Source organism: Crinia signifera, chromosome 8 (genome assembly GCF_055691185.1).
Source record: "Crinia signifera chromosome 8, ASM5569118v1, whole genome shotgun sequence".
NCBI lineage: Eukaryota > Metazoa > Chordata > Amphibia > Anura > Myobatrachidae > Crinia > Crinia signifera.
Window position 1 is genome coordinate 27,834,514 of NC_139224.1, and position 14,680 is coordinate 27,849,193.

At 47.0% G+C, this 14,680-nt stretch overlaps 1 protein-coding gene across 3 annotated transcripts in view; it reads left to right on the top strand.

Moving 5' to 3' along the window:
• The first annotated feature begins 2,085 nt into the window (after positions 1-2,085).
• ADAMTS9 (ADAM metallopeptidase with thrombospondin type 1 motif 9) overlaps positions 2,086-14,680 on the top strand; it is a 237,736-nt gene continuing 225,141 nt past the window's right edge. For 2 of the 3 annotated variants that reach the window (XR_014454314.1, XM_083156037.1), the window contains exons 1-2: positions 2,086-2,434; positions 2,829-3,202. Coding sequence is in view for 2 of the 3 variants with exons in the window: in XM_083156037.1 (XP_083012163.1) it covers positions 2,338-2,434; positions 2,829-3,202 (471 nt within the window). In the remaining variant the exon portion in view is untranslated. The remainder of the gene's footprint in view (positions 2,435-2,828; positions 3,203-14,680) is intronic. The other variant, XM_083156038.1, reaches the window with a different exon arrangement.

Below are 14,680 nucleotides of genomic sequence, written 5' to 3' on the forward strand. Positions count from 1 at the left end.
TAACTCGGGAAGTTTATAGACCTGTTGTGTAGTACTACAAATCCCAGCTTGTTCCACATCACCTGTATAACATCAGGCTGCCTAATGTTATTCTACATAGTTAGGAGGGATTTGTAACAGTGCCCTTTAATCTGCCTTATTATGTAAAGTGGGGGGGGGGAGGAGGAGCCGGAGAACCAATGAGGAGCCGCAAAATCTATGACTTTTGGCTTTTTATTGGTCCAGCCACTCACACCCCCTTTAAAGCACCCAACGGGTCCAGTTTTCATGCACTACAAATCATATGCCGGGATAGGGGGTATACGGACATTAGGTCGACAAGCATTGGGTCGACATGGGTCTAGGTTGACATGACATTAGGTTGACACAAGCATTAGGTCGACTTAGACAATGTTGACAGTCAAAAGGTGGACATGGGGCTTTTCACTGTTTTTTGAGCCGACAGGCGGTACTTCATGCCCTACCATCCACTAGGGCGTGGTGTGAAAACAAAATAGTGTCATGTCAACCTAATGTCATGTCGACCTTTCTGCATGTCGACCTAATGGTGATGACCCAACGCATGTTGATCTAAGTGGTGGAGACCTAATGAACCATACCCGATAGGGGAGGGTTCCGGAGGTGTTTTCTGCAGTCTGTAGCCCATAGGGGGGGTGAGGGGTTTTCAAATGAAATGAAGTAATGATAGAAACAACAATTTCTGGGTGTTTTTGTGGAGGGCAAATAATCACCGGTTAACATAAGGAAAAATTGTAATCATTACCAATCTCTGTTATTATTTGAATCCGTTTTTTATTTATTTATCTCTTATGACTAAAACTGGCTTTATAGCCAGTTTATACCCAAAAAATGGTAATAAAAAAACTCTAAATCACTTGGTTGGCTGAACCCTCAGGAATTGAACAACCCCAACATTTGCTACAAATTCTATGCTTTCAGCTAAAGGGGGGGGCGGCTCAGGATGCCATCGGGGGAAGCCGCTGGTCGCAGGACCATGGTGGAGCAACCATTACAGGGCTGGCCGTGGGAGCGCGCACCAGGCAAGAGTCGCCCCGTACGGTCGGGAATATGGTCGCTCAGCGACAATTTCCCCGGAGATTCTTGCTAGAATCGCACCGTGTGTATGGAGCTTAAAGCTATTTGCCTTGGAAGTTGTCATGGAATATGAAAAACAGTATTCCAATACAGAGTATATGATGTTGTAATATTTCATATAATGGGGAATATGATCAGATCAATCCCAGTACCAATCAGCTTCTGGCATTTTTGTAGCACCACCTGTAAAATGACAGCAAGAAGCAGATTATTCAATACTTTATCTCTCTCTCCAGAGACAATAAATATTCCCCTAATGGGGCCTTACCAGGGGAAATGAGCATTCGGAGCCGCGCTATATCGCTAAGATTGGTGCAATGTGCCGCTGAGCGATCTCTCCGGGGCCCGAACACTGGCCCTGCCCGGCGATTAACTAGATTTATCCAGTGTGCTGGATATTAATCCCTGGGGCGACACGCGGGGCCCTGCATTGCTATCACTATGGGCCCTACACATTGCAGCGATGTTATATGGCATTTTCTAAGTGATCTTGCGAGATCACTGAGAAAATGTCCTGAAATCGCCCTGTGTGTGTGTGGGCCCCATAAGACTTTACATTGATTTCTCAAACAACTTCCTAAATGTCAGCGAAACACAAGTATAAACTGACAATAATCAATTAAACTAAACAATATGCTCGTGCTAATTTAGGATTAGTTTTCTACAAATCGTTCCAGTCCTGTGATTATATATAACACCCCAGTGGTGCAGTACAAGGAAAGACATACAAACTTCCCATACATTACTTTTAATGTAAATGGTCTTTTTTTTGGGGGGGGGGGGGATTGTGTGTGTGTGTGTGTGTGGAGGGGGGGAGTGTTGCACACAGCTGTGTAAAATTCATACAAACTTTTGCTGGATGTCATTAGTAAAACATTTTGTGTGCCAGACAAAAAATGTTCTATACAATCCCCTCCCCTGGGCGTGTCGTGACTCCTCTCCCCCCCTTGTATCCTCAGACAGCAATCTTGCAGTCACTCAGGCGAAGTACTGTAGCACAAGGACACATCAAATAGCAGCCTGTTCCCGAGTCCCTCTCTTCTCCCTCCTGTGCACTATGCTGGATTGCCTGGTACTACATGGGCGATTGCAAAGAACTTGTCTCCCTATGGTGAATGGTAGTGCAGATTCCAGGGCCAGTGTTCTGGAATATCAAGTCTAGGAGCTGGAAATAGGAATTTGGGATTTTGTGTGTGTGCAGAGTAAGAGGGAACCCAGCAAAGACTGCTTCTTAGGACAAACATGCATCTTGCCTTTTGGCTACTGGGATTACTAATATTACTACAAGGCATCTTGAATGTAAAACCAGCAGCAAGACCCAAAGTTCACCCAAGGCAAGGTAACGGTTGGAAGCCTCTAAATTCTGCAGAGCCATCTAGGGAGAATAAGCACTCATATGAATGAGAGACTGAGAAGGCAGTCTGTGAGGACGAAAAATAATATGTATATAGACACACACACAGTATGTAATGTTAATATATATATATATATATATATATATATATGCATTTTATTATATTTATATATATTTATTTATACACACACACATACATTACATATATACATACAGACACAGACACACATTCAGACACAGACACATTTTGTATTTGACCTATATTACTAGTCCACTGGTAACTTTACTATTGCACTTGTTTGCAGGCTCCTGCCCTGTGCCTGTGTCTTGTTAAGGCTATGTTCCAATAACTGTGCCTGTATGTGTGTTACTGTTGCAGCTAAGATCCTGGAGAGCCTGGGTGAGTATGAGATAGTAACTCCCACAAGGGTGAATGAGTTTGGAGAAGTTTTCCCCAACAATATGCACTTCAAAAGGCAGAAGAGGAGCACCAGCCCCCATCCAGACACTGACCTCTGGGACAACGCTAACACTCATTTTAAACTCTCAGCCTTTGGACAGAAGTTCTTGTTGAACCTCACTGCCAATTCTGGATTTATGGCACCGGTATTAACTGTCAGCTTCTATGGCCAGCCTGGGGAGAATGTGACTAATGACTACGAACAGGGGACAGACTTTGGGCATTGCTTCTACACAGGGCATGTGAATGCCAGGAGTGAGCACATTGCGGTCATCAGCCTGTGCTCAGGAATGGTGAGTTACCGCTTTGCAATTATTACAGTTGTCAGACAGAGCATCTAAGTGAATATTATTATTATTATTATAATAATAATTATTATTATAATAATAATATTAATAATAATTTACTTCTGCTGTTTATGATCATTAGCCTGTTTGATTTATTTTACTGCAGATACTATCCTCATTCATTATATAATAAAGTGGAATGCTAATTTAAAATGAAGTGATGCATAAGCAGTAATAACAAGTAGTATCTCTGGGGTTTGCCTCTCAGTCAGGGTCTCTGGCTGCACAGGAACACTCTGCCCCAGCTGGTGTTCCTGGGTGCATGCACAGTCACACAGCACTGACTGGCCAGCCAGAGGACTTAGTGCCCTCAGGAGGGGGGCAGGCAGTGGTGACGTCATGCTGATAGGAAGCCGGGGGCTGGACACTCAGGAGGGGGGGGGGGGGGGGGGAGGGAGGTGCTGGGGGTCTGAGGTCTGATGCATGAAATACAGATTTGTAAGCTTGCTGGGATGGTGACTTCTGGTTACACATTGGGAATGTTTAAGGTGGACTAGGCACTGGGCACCTGCAAACTTATAGAAGTTACTGTCAGCAGAATAGTTAGTTACTAGAGGATCCTGATTATTGCAAAAAGCTGTTGATTATAATGATGGTGGTGGAGGTTATTGCAATGCTATAGCAGACAGTAATGGTTATATGGAGTAACAAACTTACATAACTGTAACAGATAATGCTGCAGAACAATAGGACAGTTTCCTGTTTATGGGTGAGCTTTGGGCAGATTCCCATAATGCACCCTTGTTGATTTGTTACAGACAAAACAAATCTACTGCATATTTCGTTTATTTATAAACATTGACTTATATATAATGTAAACAGTAAACAGTTATAGACTTCAAAGCAGTTAAAAAAAAAAAAAGTTAACGTTTGCTATGTGGGAGGCTCTGCAGCTGCAGTAGGTCTCTGGGAAGCCTGATCCGAGGGGGGCATCTCTGTGCCAGCCTGTCTAAGCTCATGCCATCGCATAGTGGGCAAACAGCAGCCCGTCCAATACTTACCAGCAGCAGCAGGCAGCAGATGCTATGTACAGTCCCAACATAATCCGCAGCACTGCAGCCTTCCAAGGAACCCCGTAGATCCATAGGAATGAGCTGCTTTCCCTGCAGCCCTGTGAGCAGAGTCCCAGATCCGGCTGCGCAGCTCCCCAGCCCCGGCTGCACTCTCAGCAGTCTGCAGTGCACTCAGCACGCAGGACTCTGGTTGGCATTTGCTCCGTAGGTGGAGTCTCTGCACGAGCTGGAGTCTCAGTTAAGGGTCCGGTGAAGAGTTTGCCAACAGCTTTGGAAGGAAAAGTCCAAAAATGTATTTTTCTCACTGCTTTTGTCATAGTGCAAGATACCTCCATGATGACTGTTCCTATCAGATGCATGTCCTCAGGGTGCCCCCGTCTGTTCTCATAGGAGGTGGTGAGCAGTTACCAATACCACCTTAAGGGCTGCAGTCTGCGGTTTGCAATTGTTTTGAATTGTAAGGAACTATGGAGAAGAGCATGGTCCACACGGTCACTAGGTCGACAGCTGAAGGTTGACAGCCCTTAGGTTGACATCTGAAATAGGTCGACATGGCTATTGTTGACAGGGTCGGAAGGTCGACAATGGGAATGTCGACATGAGTTTTTCAGTTTTTTTGAGCCGTCATGTGCCGACAGGCGGTATTTCATGCCCTACCATCCACTATGGCATGGCGGGAAAATAAAATAGTACAGTATGCCGAGCGTAGCGAGTCACCGTGCCCGAAGAATGGCGAGTGCAGCGAGGGGGCTTGGTACAGTGTCCATGTCGAAAATGTCAACATTCGGGACAAAAAAGTGAAAAAGTTATGTCGACCATTCGACGATTGACCACCCCCTTGCTGACCTTAGCCATGTCAACCTACAGATGGAGACCCTCTCGCTCAGTGCCGGCGCTTGCCAGCACCTCCCCTTTGGTGAGCGCCAGAGGAGAGGACTCCATTAAAACTGGGGTGCGCTTCCCAGTCTTCAACGGCGGGGCAATGGCATCCTGCCTGTCTCCCTGGCAGGGTTAGGGGGGGTGGTGTCAGGCGGCAAGGGGGACCGGCGGGGGAAGCATTTGTGTGCCTATTTGCAGCTGTGCCACACACACACACACACACATACACACACACACACGGTGTGTGATGTTATTATGAACCTATTTATTGAGAAACATCTGTACAATACATTTTATTACTGTATTACTGGAAGTAAAAGTCTTATATCGTTAATGATATGCACGATACCTATATCGTTAATGATATGCACGATACCGTTAATGATATATAGCAAACAGCACATCCTCAACAACCCCCCCCCCCCCCCCCCCCCCCCCCATCGTCTGTACATGCAGATTCATCTGTCAGTATCATCAGCAGCTGCATGTACAGAGCAGGGGGCGGTGACATCACTGACGGATATTGTACATGATATCAGTTAGTGTGTATGCACTATATTGTTCTCCCGCGGCATTGCCAATATAGTTATCAACATCGGTGGACGCAGGAATCGTAGTTGTGTCCGTGTACCCAGCTTTAGTCAGATACTTTACATTATTTTGAAGAAGTTAGGGGTACAAGTCGAAATTGAACGTGTGGTGTCAGACCGTGTAACATATTTACTATTATTCAATATATTGTTACATTTCTTTATTACATTTATTGTATATGGTGAACCTACCAGTTTTTCCTCCCACATCACTTAACATTGTAAGTTCTCACAAGCGGGGCCCTCCGTCCCCTAAGCTCCCAACCTGCTCTATCAGGGGCAGTTTAACAGAGTGTGGCTCCAAACGGTCCCCTCCTCTCCATCAGTGCATTGCACCACAGTCTACTGTGCATGAATACTGTAGGGCTCCGGGAACATGGCCACCGGTGCCTTGTTCCTGGGGACATTTCTACTGGACACCAGGAAAATGGCAGCAGAAGCTAGTTTGCTCTAGCAATGTCTGTGCTTCCCTACTCACAGTCTCATCCTTTCTGTCTGCCTTTCCCAAGCACAGGGTCACTGAGTGCAGTTGTTAATAATTGCCCCATTTTGTTGTAGCATTATCTCACTTCTCCATATTTGCTCCTGTACTGTTTGTTTGAACCTTTTTATGTTGTTTATTGATACTATTGTAATGCTCCATGTATGGTCATACGGACACTTGCTGGGGTCATATAAATAAAAGATAATAAGATTATTGGACTAAACTTTGGAGCATTTAGGGTCTTTATTATTGTTTGCATTATATCCCCTAAAATCACTAATATTTGAGAGGTCACCACCCATATTAATTATCCCCCGAATGTAATATGGAGGGACCGCATATCTGCTAGTCCCTCCAGTTCTGAATGCAGACATTACAGTTATCTAGGCTGCGCTTGGCCCCAGCAGCTGTTAGCGGCTATAGCCTATGGGCTGCAAACCACAGACAATGACAGGAGAGGGTTCTCTAGAATCCCTCCCTGGCAATGGCCACCACACCTGCACAGTCACCAGAATGAGAATATGCAGTAGCGCTTTGGGGGGCAAAGTTTAATGCGTGTGAACAGCGTTGGTAAGAAATAATAACCATTGTGTCTAAACAAAGATGCCCGTATTTATTACCAGTTATTTATATAACGCACACATACTCATACAGTCCCTGCCCCAGTGGAGCTTACAATCTATATTCCCTACCACATGTACGCGCACACACATTCATTTTAGGGTTACTTTGTTGGGAGTCAATCAACCTACCTGTATATTTTTGGATTTTGGTAGGAAACCCACACAAGCACGGGGAGAATATACAAACTCCACACAGTTAGGGACATGGTGGGAATTGAACCCATAACCATTACACCAGTCGTGCTGCCCACTAGGCGATATTCATGCAATTTGGCAGCTTTTTAGGCGATCAAACGCATAGAAAGCATCCAAACAGCAGGTCCGAAACGATGCGCGGTCCCGGAGAGTGCGAGTTGCACCAGCTGCAGAAGCAATCTGTTGGATCGCAGCCAAGCCATATATCGAACGCAAAAGGACCTCATATGATTTATCACTTGCAACCCTGCTGCCCAGGAAGGTCCCAGTCGGCTCAAGGAGAGAAATCGCCCTAGTGTACGGCCAGCTTAAGACCTGTTAAACACACTGGGGCAGATGTATTAAGCCTTAACAAGGGATAAATGCAAGGGTGATAAGGAGAGATAAATGTCCAGCCAATCAGCTCCTTACTGACTTTTTTCAAACATAGGCTGTAACATGGCAGTTGGCAGGTGATTGGCTGGGCATTTATCTCTCCTTATCACCCTCGCATTTATCTCTTGTTAAGGCTTAATACATCTGCCCCTATAGGCAATGTGTTTACCCAGCGATATCGGCAGTGGGGTGCCGGCACTGGGAACACTTGCGATGCCCAGGGGGAGCGACCAGTGGAGTGGGGGCCATGCTACAGCTGGCTGTCATTAACAAGGACATCCCTCGTCTGAACTTTGCAGATGAGGGAGAGGGTCATTGCCAATGTGTGGGAGCGCAGATTGCGTAGTGTGTATGGAGTACAGCTTATTGTATTGCAGGTGGTATGGTGCGTCAGAACTGAGTGCTGATACACAGTATAAGGTATAGTGGAGCAGAATAGCTTTCTTATCTGAGCTGAAGGACACCTCCCCTCCCCCATTGGCTATTTGACCTTGGCATATATATGTCTTTCCAACAACTTTTAGAAAGATTTGCAAAGTACAGGAAGAACCCGTTCCTACAGAACCAATGTTGCACCTAGCAATTCACATCATATTTGTTAATTCCGGATGTGTTTCTGTGGTTAATTTGCAGCATGTTATGTAATCCTAAAACAACCAAAGGACTTTTACACATCTCCGTCTGATCCCACCTACAGGGTGAAGCTGCTGCTTTTCAGGGATAGTGCTCATGCAAGGTTATTATTCCCATGATGCAGTGCTGCATTGGGATCAGACAGGAACGTGGCACAGGTGTTATTATTAGGCTTAATCGGCCTGTATGTATTTAGGAAATGTGCTGGAAGTTTAGGCGTCCCATGAAGGTCCGGATCTGTGGAATGTATGGTACGGTAGCTGGCACAATTCCATGGTCATTAATGAGGGTTGGGCAAATACAAGTTCAAAGCCTTGATAGCTATCATCTTCAGATGACATTTACCAATAATAATGATGCATTTATTCCACCATTGTTGTAGTCCTTGGATTAAGTGCTTGATACTATGGCAGATATTGCAGCGTGTGCTGCCCTTATTACCTGGCATTAGATCTGATAGCCATTACTAAGCAGCATCAATTATTTACTTTAGCATTCAGTTATAAAAGTGTCATGACCTTCAGCAGCCAAGCAACTCTCAATACTATTCACCTGAGCTAGGTTTAACATACCGCCTGTACTGATCCCATTCTGGGATGTAGTTACGATGAGCATACAGTAGATCGGGATATCAGTGGTCGAAATACCGATGCCGGAATCCCAACCAGTGGCCACAACACCAGCGCCAGAATCCCGACATTGGTGGAGATGTTGATGCATCCATTCAGCTTATAAAGTGGAGAAGGTTGTGAGGGAGATTGCATTAGGCACGCAAAAGGTGTAGGCGTTTAGGGGGAGGGTTAGGTATAGGCTGCAGATAGGGTAGGTTAGGGATATGCTGCAGGTAGGGAAGGTTAGGGTTAGGCTGCAGGTAGGGAAGTTTAGGGTTAGGTTGCATATAGGAATGGTTAGGCTGCAGGTAGGGAATGTTAGGGTTAGGCTGCAGGTAGGGATGGTTAGGTTACAGGTAGGGACAGTTAGGGATAGGTTGCAGGTAGGGAAGGCTAGGGTTAGGCTGCAGGTAGGGAAGGGATAGGCTGCAGGTAGGGAATGTTAGGGTTAGGCTGCAGGTAGGGATGGTTAGGTTGCAGGTAGGGACGGTTAGGGATAAGCTGCAGCTAGGGAAGGTTAGGGATAGGCTGCAGGTAGGGAAGGGATAGGCTGCAGGTAGGGAATGTTAGGGTTAGGCTGCAGGTAGGGATGGTTAGGTTGCAGGTAGAGACGGTTATGGATAGGCTGCAGGTAGGGAAGGTTAGGGTTAGGCTGCAGGTAGGGATGGTTAGGTTGCAGGTAGGGACGGTTAGGGATAAGCTGCAGCTAGGGAAGGTTAGGGATAGGCTGCAGGTAGGGAAGGGATAGGCTGCAGGTAGGGAATGTTAGGGTTAGGCTGCAGGTAGGGATGGTTAGGTTGCAGGTAGAGACGGTTATGGATTGGCTGCAGGTAGGGAAGGTTAGGGTTAGGCTTCAGGTAGGGAAGGGATAGGCTGCAGGTAGGGAATGTTAGGGTTAGGCTGCAGGTAGGGATGGTTAGGTTGCAGGTAGAGACGGTTATGGATAGGCTGCAGGTAGGGAAGGTTAGGGTTAGGCTTCAGGTAGGGAAGGGATAGGCTGCAGGAAGGGAAGGTTAGGGTTAGGCTGCAGGTAGGGAAGGGATAGGCTGCAGGTAGGGAATGTTAGGGTTAGGCTGCAGGTAGGGATGGTTAGGTTGCAGGTAGGGACCGTTAGGGATAGGTTGCAGGTAGGGAAGGCTAGGGTTAGGCTGCAGGTAGGGAAGGGATAGGCTGCAGGTAGGGAATGTTAGGGTTAGGCTGCAGGTAGGGATGGTTAGGTTGCAGGTAGGGACGGTTAGGGATAAGCTGCAGCTAGGGAAGGTTAGGGATAGGCTGCAGGTAGGGAAGGGATAGGCTGCAGGTAGGGAATGTTAGGGTTAGGCTGCAGGTAGGGATGGTTAGGTTGCAGGTAGAGACGGTTATGGATAGGCTGCAGGTAGGGAAGGTTAGGGTTAGGCTGCAGGTAGGGATGGTTAGGTTGCAGGTAGGGACGGTTAGGGATAAGCTGCAGCTAGGGAAGGTTAGGGATAGGCTGCAGGTAGGGAAGGGATAGGCTGCAGGTAGGGAATGTTAGGGTTAGACTGCAGGTAGGGATGGTTAGGTTGCAGGTAGAGACGGTTATGGATAGGCTGCAGGTAGGGAAGGTTAGGGTTAGGCTTCAGGTAGGGAAGGGATAGGCTGCAGGTAGGGAATGTTAGGGTTAGGCTGCAGGTAGGGATGGTTAGGTTGCAGGTAGGGACGGTTAGGGATAAGCTGCAGCTAGGGAAGGTTAGGGATAGGCTGCAGGTAGGGAAGGGATAGGCTGCAGGTAGGGAATGTTAGGGTTAGGCTGCAGGTAGGGATGGTTAGGTTGCAGGTAGAGATGGTTATGGATAGGCTGCAGGTAGGGAAGGTTAGGGTTAGGCTTCAGGTAGGGAAGGGATAGGCTGCAGGAAGGGAAGGTTAGGGTTAGGCTGCAGGTAGGGAAGGGATAGGCTGCAGGTAGGGAATGTTAGGGTTAGGCTGCAGGTAGGGATGGTTAGGTTGCAGGTAGGGACCGTTAGGGATAGGCTGCAGGTAGGGAAGGTTAGGGTTAGGCTGCAGGTAGGGAAGGGATAGGCTGCATGTAGGGAAGGTTAGGGTTAGGCTGCAGGTAGGGAAGGGATAGGCTGCAGGTAGGGAATGTTAGGGTTAGGCTGCAGGTAGGGATGGTTAGGTTGCAGGTAGGGACCGTTAGGGATAGGCTGCAGGTAGGGAAGGTTAGGGTTAGGCTGCAGGTAGGGAAGGGATAGGCTGCATGTAGGGAAGGTTAGGGTTAGGCTGCAGGTAGAAAGGTTAGGGTGAGGCTGCAGGTAGGGATGGTTAGGTTGCAGGTAGGGACCGTTAGGGATAGGCTGCAGGTAGGGAAGGTTAGGGTTAGGCTGCAGGTAGGGAAGGGATAGGCTGCATGTAGGGAAGGTTAGGGTTAGGCTGCAGGTAGAAAGGTTAGGGTGAGGCTGCAGGAGGAGAAGGTTAGGGTGAGGCTGCAGGAGGAGAAGGTTAGGGTTAGGCTGCAGGAGGAGAAGGTTAGAGTTAGGCTGCAGGCAAGGAAAGTTAGGGGGTAGGGGAGAGGGTAAGTATACTTACCGAGCCCATGGCTGGATTCTGTTTATCGAGATACCGCTGTCAGTCTTCTGACCGCCAGCATCCCGTCCGTCAGTCATGCATATGAAATCCCCCAGTCCAAATAGGAGTAAAATGTGTGCAATGTTGTTTAAATTGGTCATAGTCAACCGTCACTAGAGGCATGCTTGAGCAACATAAGGGCACAACATGTCACCCAGGGCATGATAGCACTTCCAAAGGCCTATGCTGATTTGGACATTAAGGGGGCACTGCAGAATTGTCTGCATTGTCTGTTTGTGCAATGGGGGAATATCCTGCCATCACTTAGAATTATTTAATGTATATGTTGTACACAGCCATTGAGTGTATCCAGGCATCCCTGCAACCCCATGTCCATACAGAGACCGCTCGCCAGGGTAATCATCAACCAGATTTGAATGGGTTTTAAACGTAGGTTATTTCTGGTCCATGGCATTTTGATATTTTCTCTGTGTGCATTGCTTTTGGTCTGTCTCACTTCTGTGCATTCTAGCCTTATATTAAGGCAATCAGTTTTGGTTGTATTTGTCCCAGAACAGGACAGAGCTATGCAGCCCCGCTACCCCTCGGCTCCCATGCTAACCTATAATAACCTGCCATTGACTATGTGATGTTTGATGAGTGACATGAAGTGACAGTTTACAGTGACAAGCCATAAGTAAATAAGGATGAGCATTGAGCGAACAGATGTGAATGGCAAGTAATGACCAATGAGCTACAACTTATGTAGGTCAGAAATAACAAGATATGGTGGTTGAGTTATCATTATTGCAATATTTATTCAATACGATATTATGAATTGTTGCGATGTATTATACCCCTTTCACACCAGAAATGCAGAGACAAACCCGGGAATTAAATTCCAGGGACAAGCAGGGACATTCCTGGGTTGGGACCCATTCACACATGCTTTTGAAGCAGGGACAACCCGAGTCGGCACCTTTCACACTGAACCCGGGATGACCCTGCATTTCTATGAGAATAGCATTGAAAATGGCCTTTTTTAGGCTCACATTAGATTATGGATGATTAATAATTAAGACACAAAACATTTGTCGTGTTTCAGCCTTTGTTTACTTGTATAAAACAAATTAAAAGGCATATGAAAGCATCTTCCCCTCTAATGATTAATAGCTCTCTCACCTCCTCATTTGTCCAAGACATGGCACACATTGCAGGCTTTCAGGGGTTAAAATGAACTTCCGGGGTCTGTGGTGCTACAGAACATGCACAGTGTCTCCCTGCACTCTGTATGCTGTCTCTGGGCGTGTCTGTGAGTGTCCACCACAACAGGAAGTTGCCCTGCTAGCAAATCAGCACTAGCAGAGGCAACACGGGAAGCAGGGACATGTCCCTGCACCTTTCACACCAGCCAGAAACCCTGGAAGGACCCGGGAGCAACCCTGCTACCTAGCAGGGTTGAATTGCCGGCAAATTAACCCGGGAATTTGTCCCTGGAACCTTTCACACCAGAGCTAGTCCCGGGTTGTTCCCGGACCCAACCCGGGAATTTAGGCTGGTGTGAAAGGGGTATTAGAAGACACATGCAGGAACAGGGGTATTGATAGGAACCCGGCCCTGCAATGTTTAAAGTAGAGTAAAGCTTCGCATTCCAGAGCTTGGTACCGTCATTCAGTATTGTAGCAGCCCAATTAAAATCCTATGCGGCTGTTTTTATTTTTGACAACGGGGGATCTGAGTTATCTGCTGCTGTCCCCTGTACATACATTCAGGGGATCCATAATATTTTATAGCCGCACTGTGCCGTGGCGTACTAGTGTACCTTGAGCTGTTCTCAAGTGTGCCCCCAGATCTAAAAACAGTTTACAGCCACCACCAGTTCAACTGTTATCCAATGGCCTCTTGTTTTCATGTGAGGGCATATTTTTTTTACAGTGTGATTGTTTTTATATGGGACCAATGTGTTTTTTTTTTTTCCTGTGGGGAACAATGTGGTTTTCCCTGTGGGGGAATGAAATTTTAAATTAAAGTGTAGGCCTACGTAACAACATATTTTATATTTCTATAGATGTATTTGTTAGTGGTAAGCGGTGATGGGGGAGGGTATGGGCTAATGGTGTAATTTGGCTATGCCCCCTCCGCCGGGACTACAACTTAACTGTATTAATTTCCCCGAATTGTGCAGAATGTGTGTGTGTGTGTGTGGGGGGGGTTACCTGAAAAGCCGGGACAGTAGGCAAGTGTGGTCTAGTCAGGGCCGGTATACTAGGCAAAACTGTCATCTAATGCTTTCCCCAACCCCACACTGACACCAATATCCGCTTTTCAACCCCTCAAGTCAGAGTTTGGAGGTGGTGTCATAGAAGATCTTCCATTTGTGATAGCCAGACTCGGTGGTGCCCACCCAGATCTTGGCACCCATGGCAACCCTGGTGCTAGTATTTAATGTAAAATGTATTTTCAGTCTCTATAAGGAAGCCAATCCAAGAACATGGCAACTGCTTCATTTGGACCTATTTGTAGAAAGTGTAGCACAGTACAATCCTATAGACTTGTAATCTTGCGAGCAGGGCCCTCTTACCTCTTTGTCTGTCTGATATTACCCAGGCTTGTTTGATTGCTATTTTTCCCAGTAGTAAAGCGCAACTGAATATTCTGGCACTATACAGTTTAAGTAAATGTTAGTAACTAATAAATAAATAATGTGCATGTAGAAATATCTGTGTATAAAGCATCCATTGTAAACCATGCATTGTGCATGTTGGCTATGTCAGCGCTCACTGGTGCCACCTATTGGAAACAACAGGTCCTGAGGACCGAGTTTGAGAACCACTGCTGGGAAAGAATTGTGACTTTAAGTGTGGAATGATTGTTGGTTCTAGTTGGTTTGATATCATCACTGAAGCTGCTCATTTCCTGGGATTTTCACACACAACAGTCTCTAGTATTTTATGAGAATTGAAACAAGCAGTCTAAGGGCTATTTCACACACTCCGGCTCCTGCCAGGCGGCCAAAACCTGTACGGCCAGGAAGCCGTGCAGCACACAGTAGTTTATCATGGAGGGGATGGCCACAGCCCGGCAGCCGTCCCTTCCAGTGGCGGGATCCGGCTGCAACCGGACGGCCAGGCCGTGGCCATCCCGTGTGAATGGACACAATAGTGTCCATTCACAACTACTGTGCACGGCACGGCTTCCTGGCCGTGCGGGATTTCGCTGTCCGGCAGGAGCCAGAGTGTGTGAAACCGCCCTAAGGGTTGTTCTGTGGACAGACATACCTCCCAACTGTCCCACTTTTCACGGCACTGTCCTGTTTTTTGGGATGGTCCTGTATCCCATCCGGGGCCGGCAGTATCCCATGGTGGGTGGCAGTTGGGCATCCCACCAGGGGTTAATAGATGTTGTGGCCATACGTTGCTTGGCACTCCAGGGGGGCTGAGCCGTGTCATCCCACCACTAGGCAATTTACAGGTCCGCATAAGGGGCGGGGCCAAATTC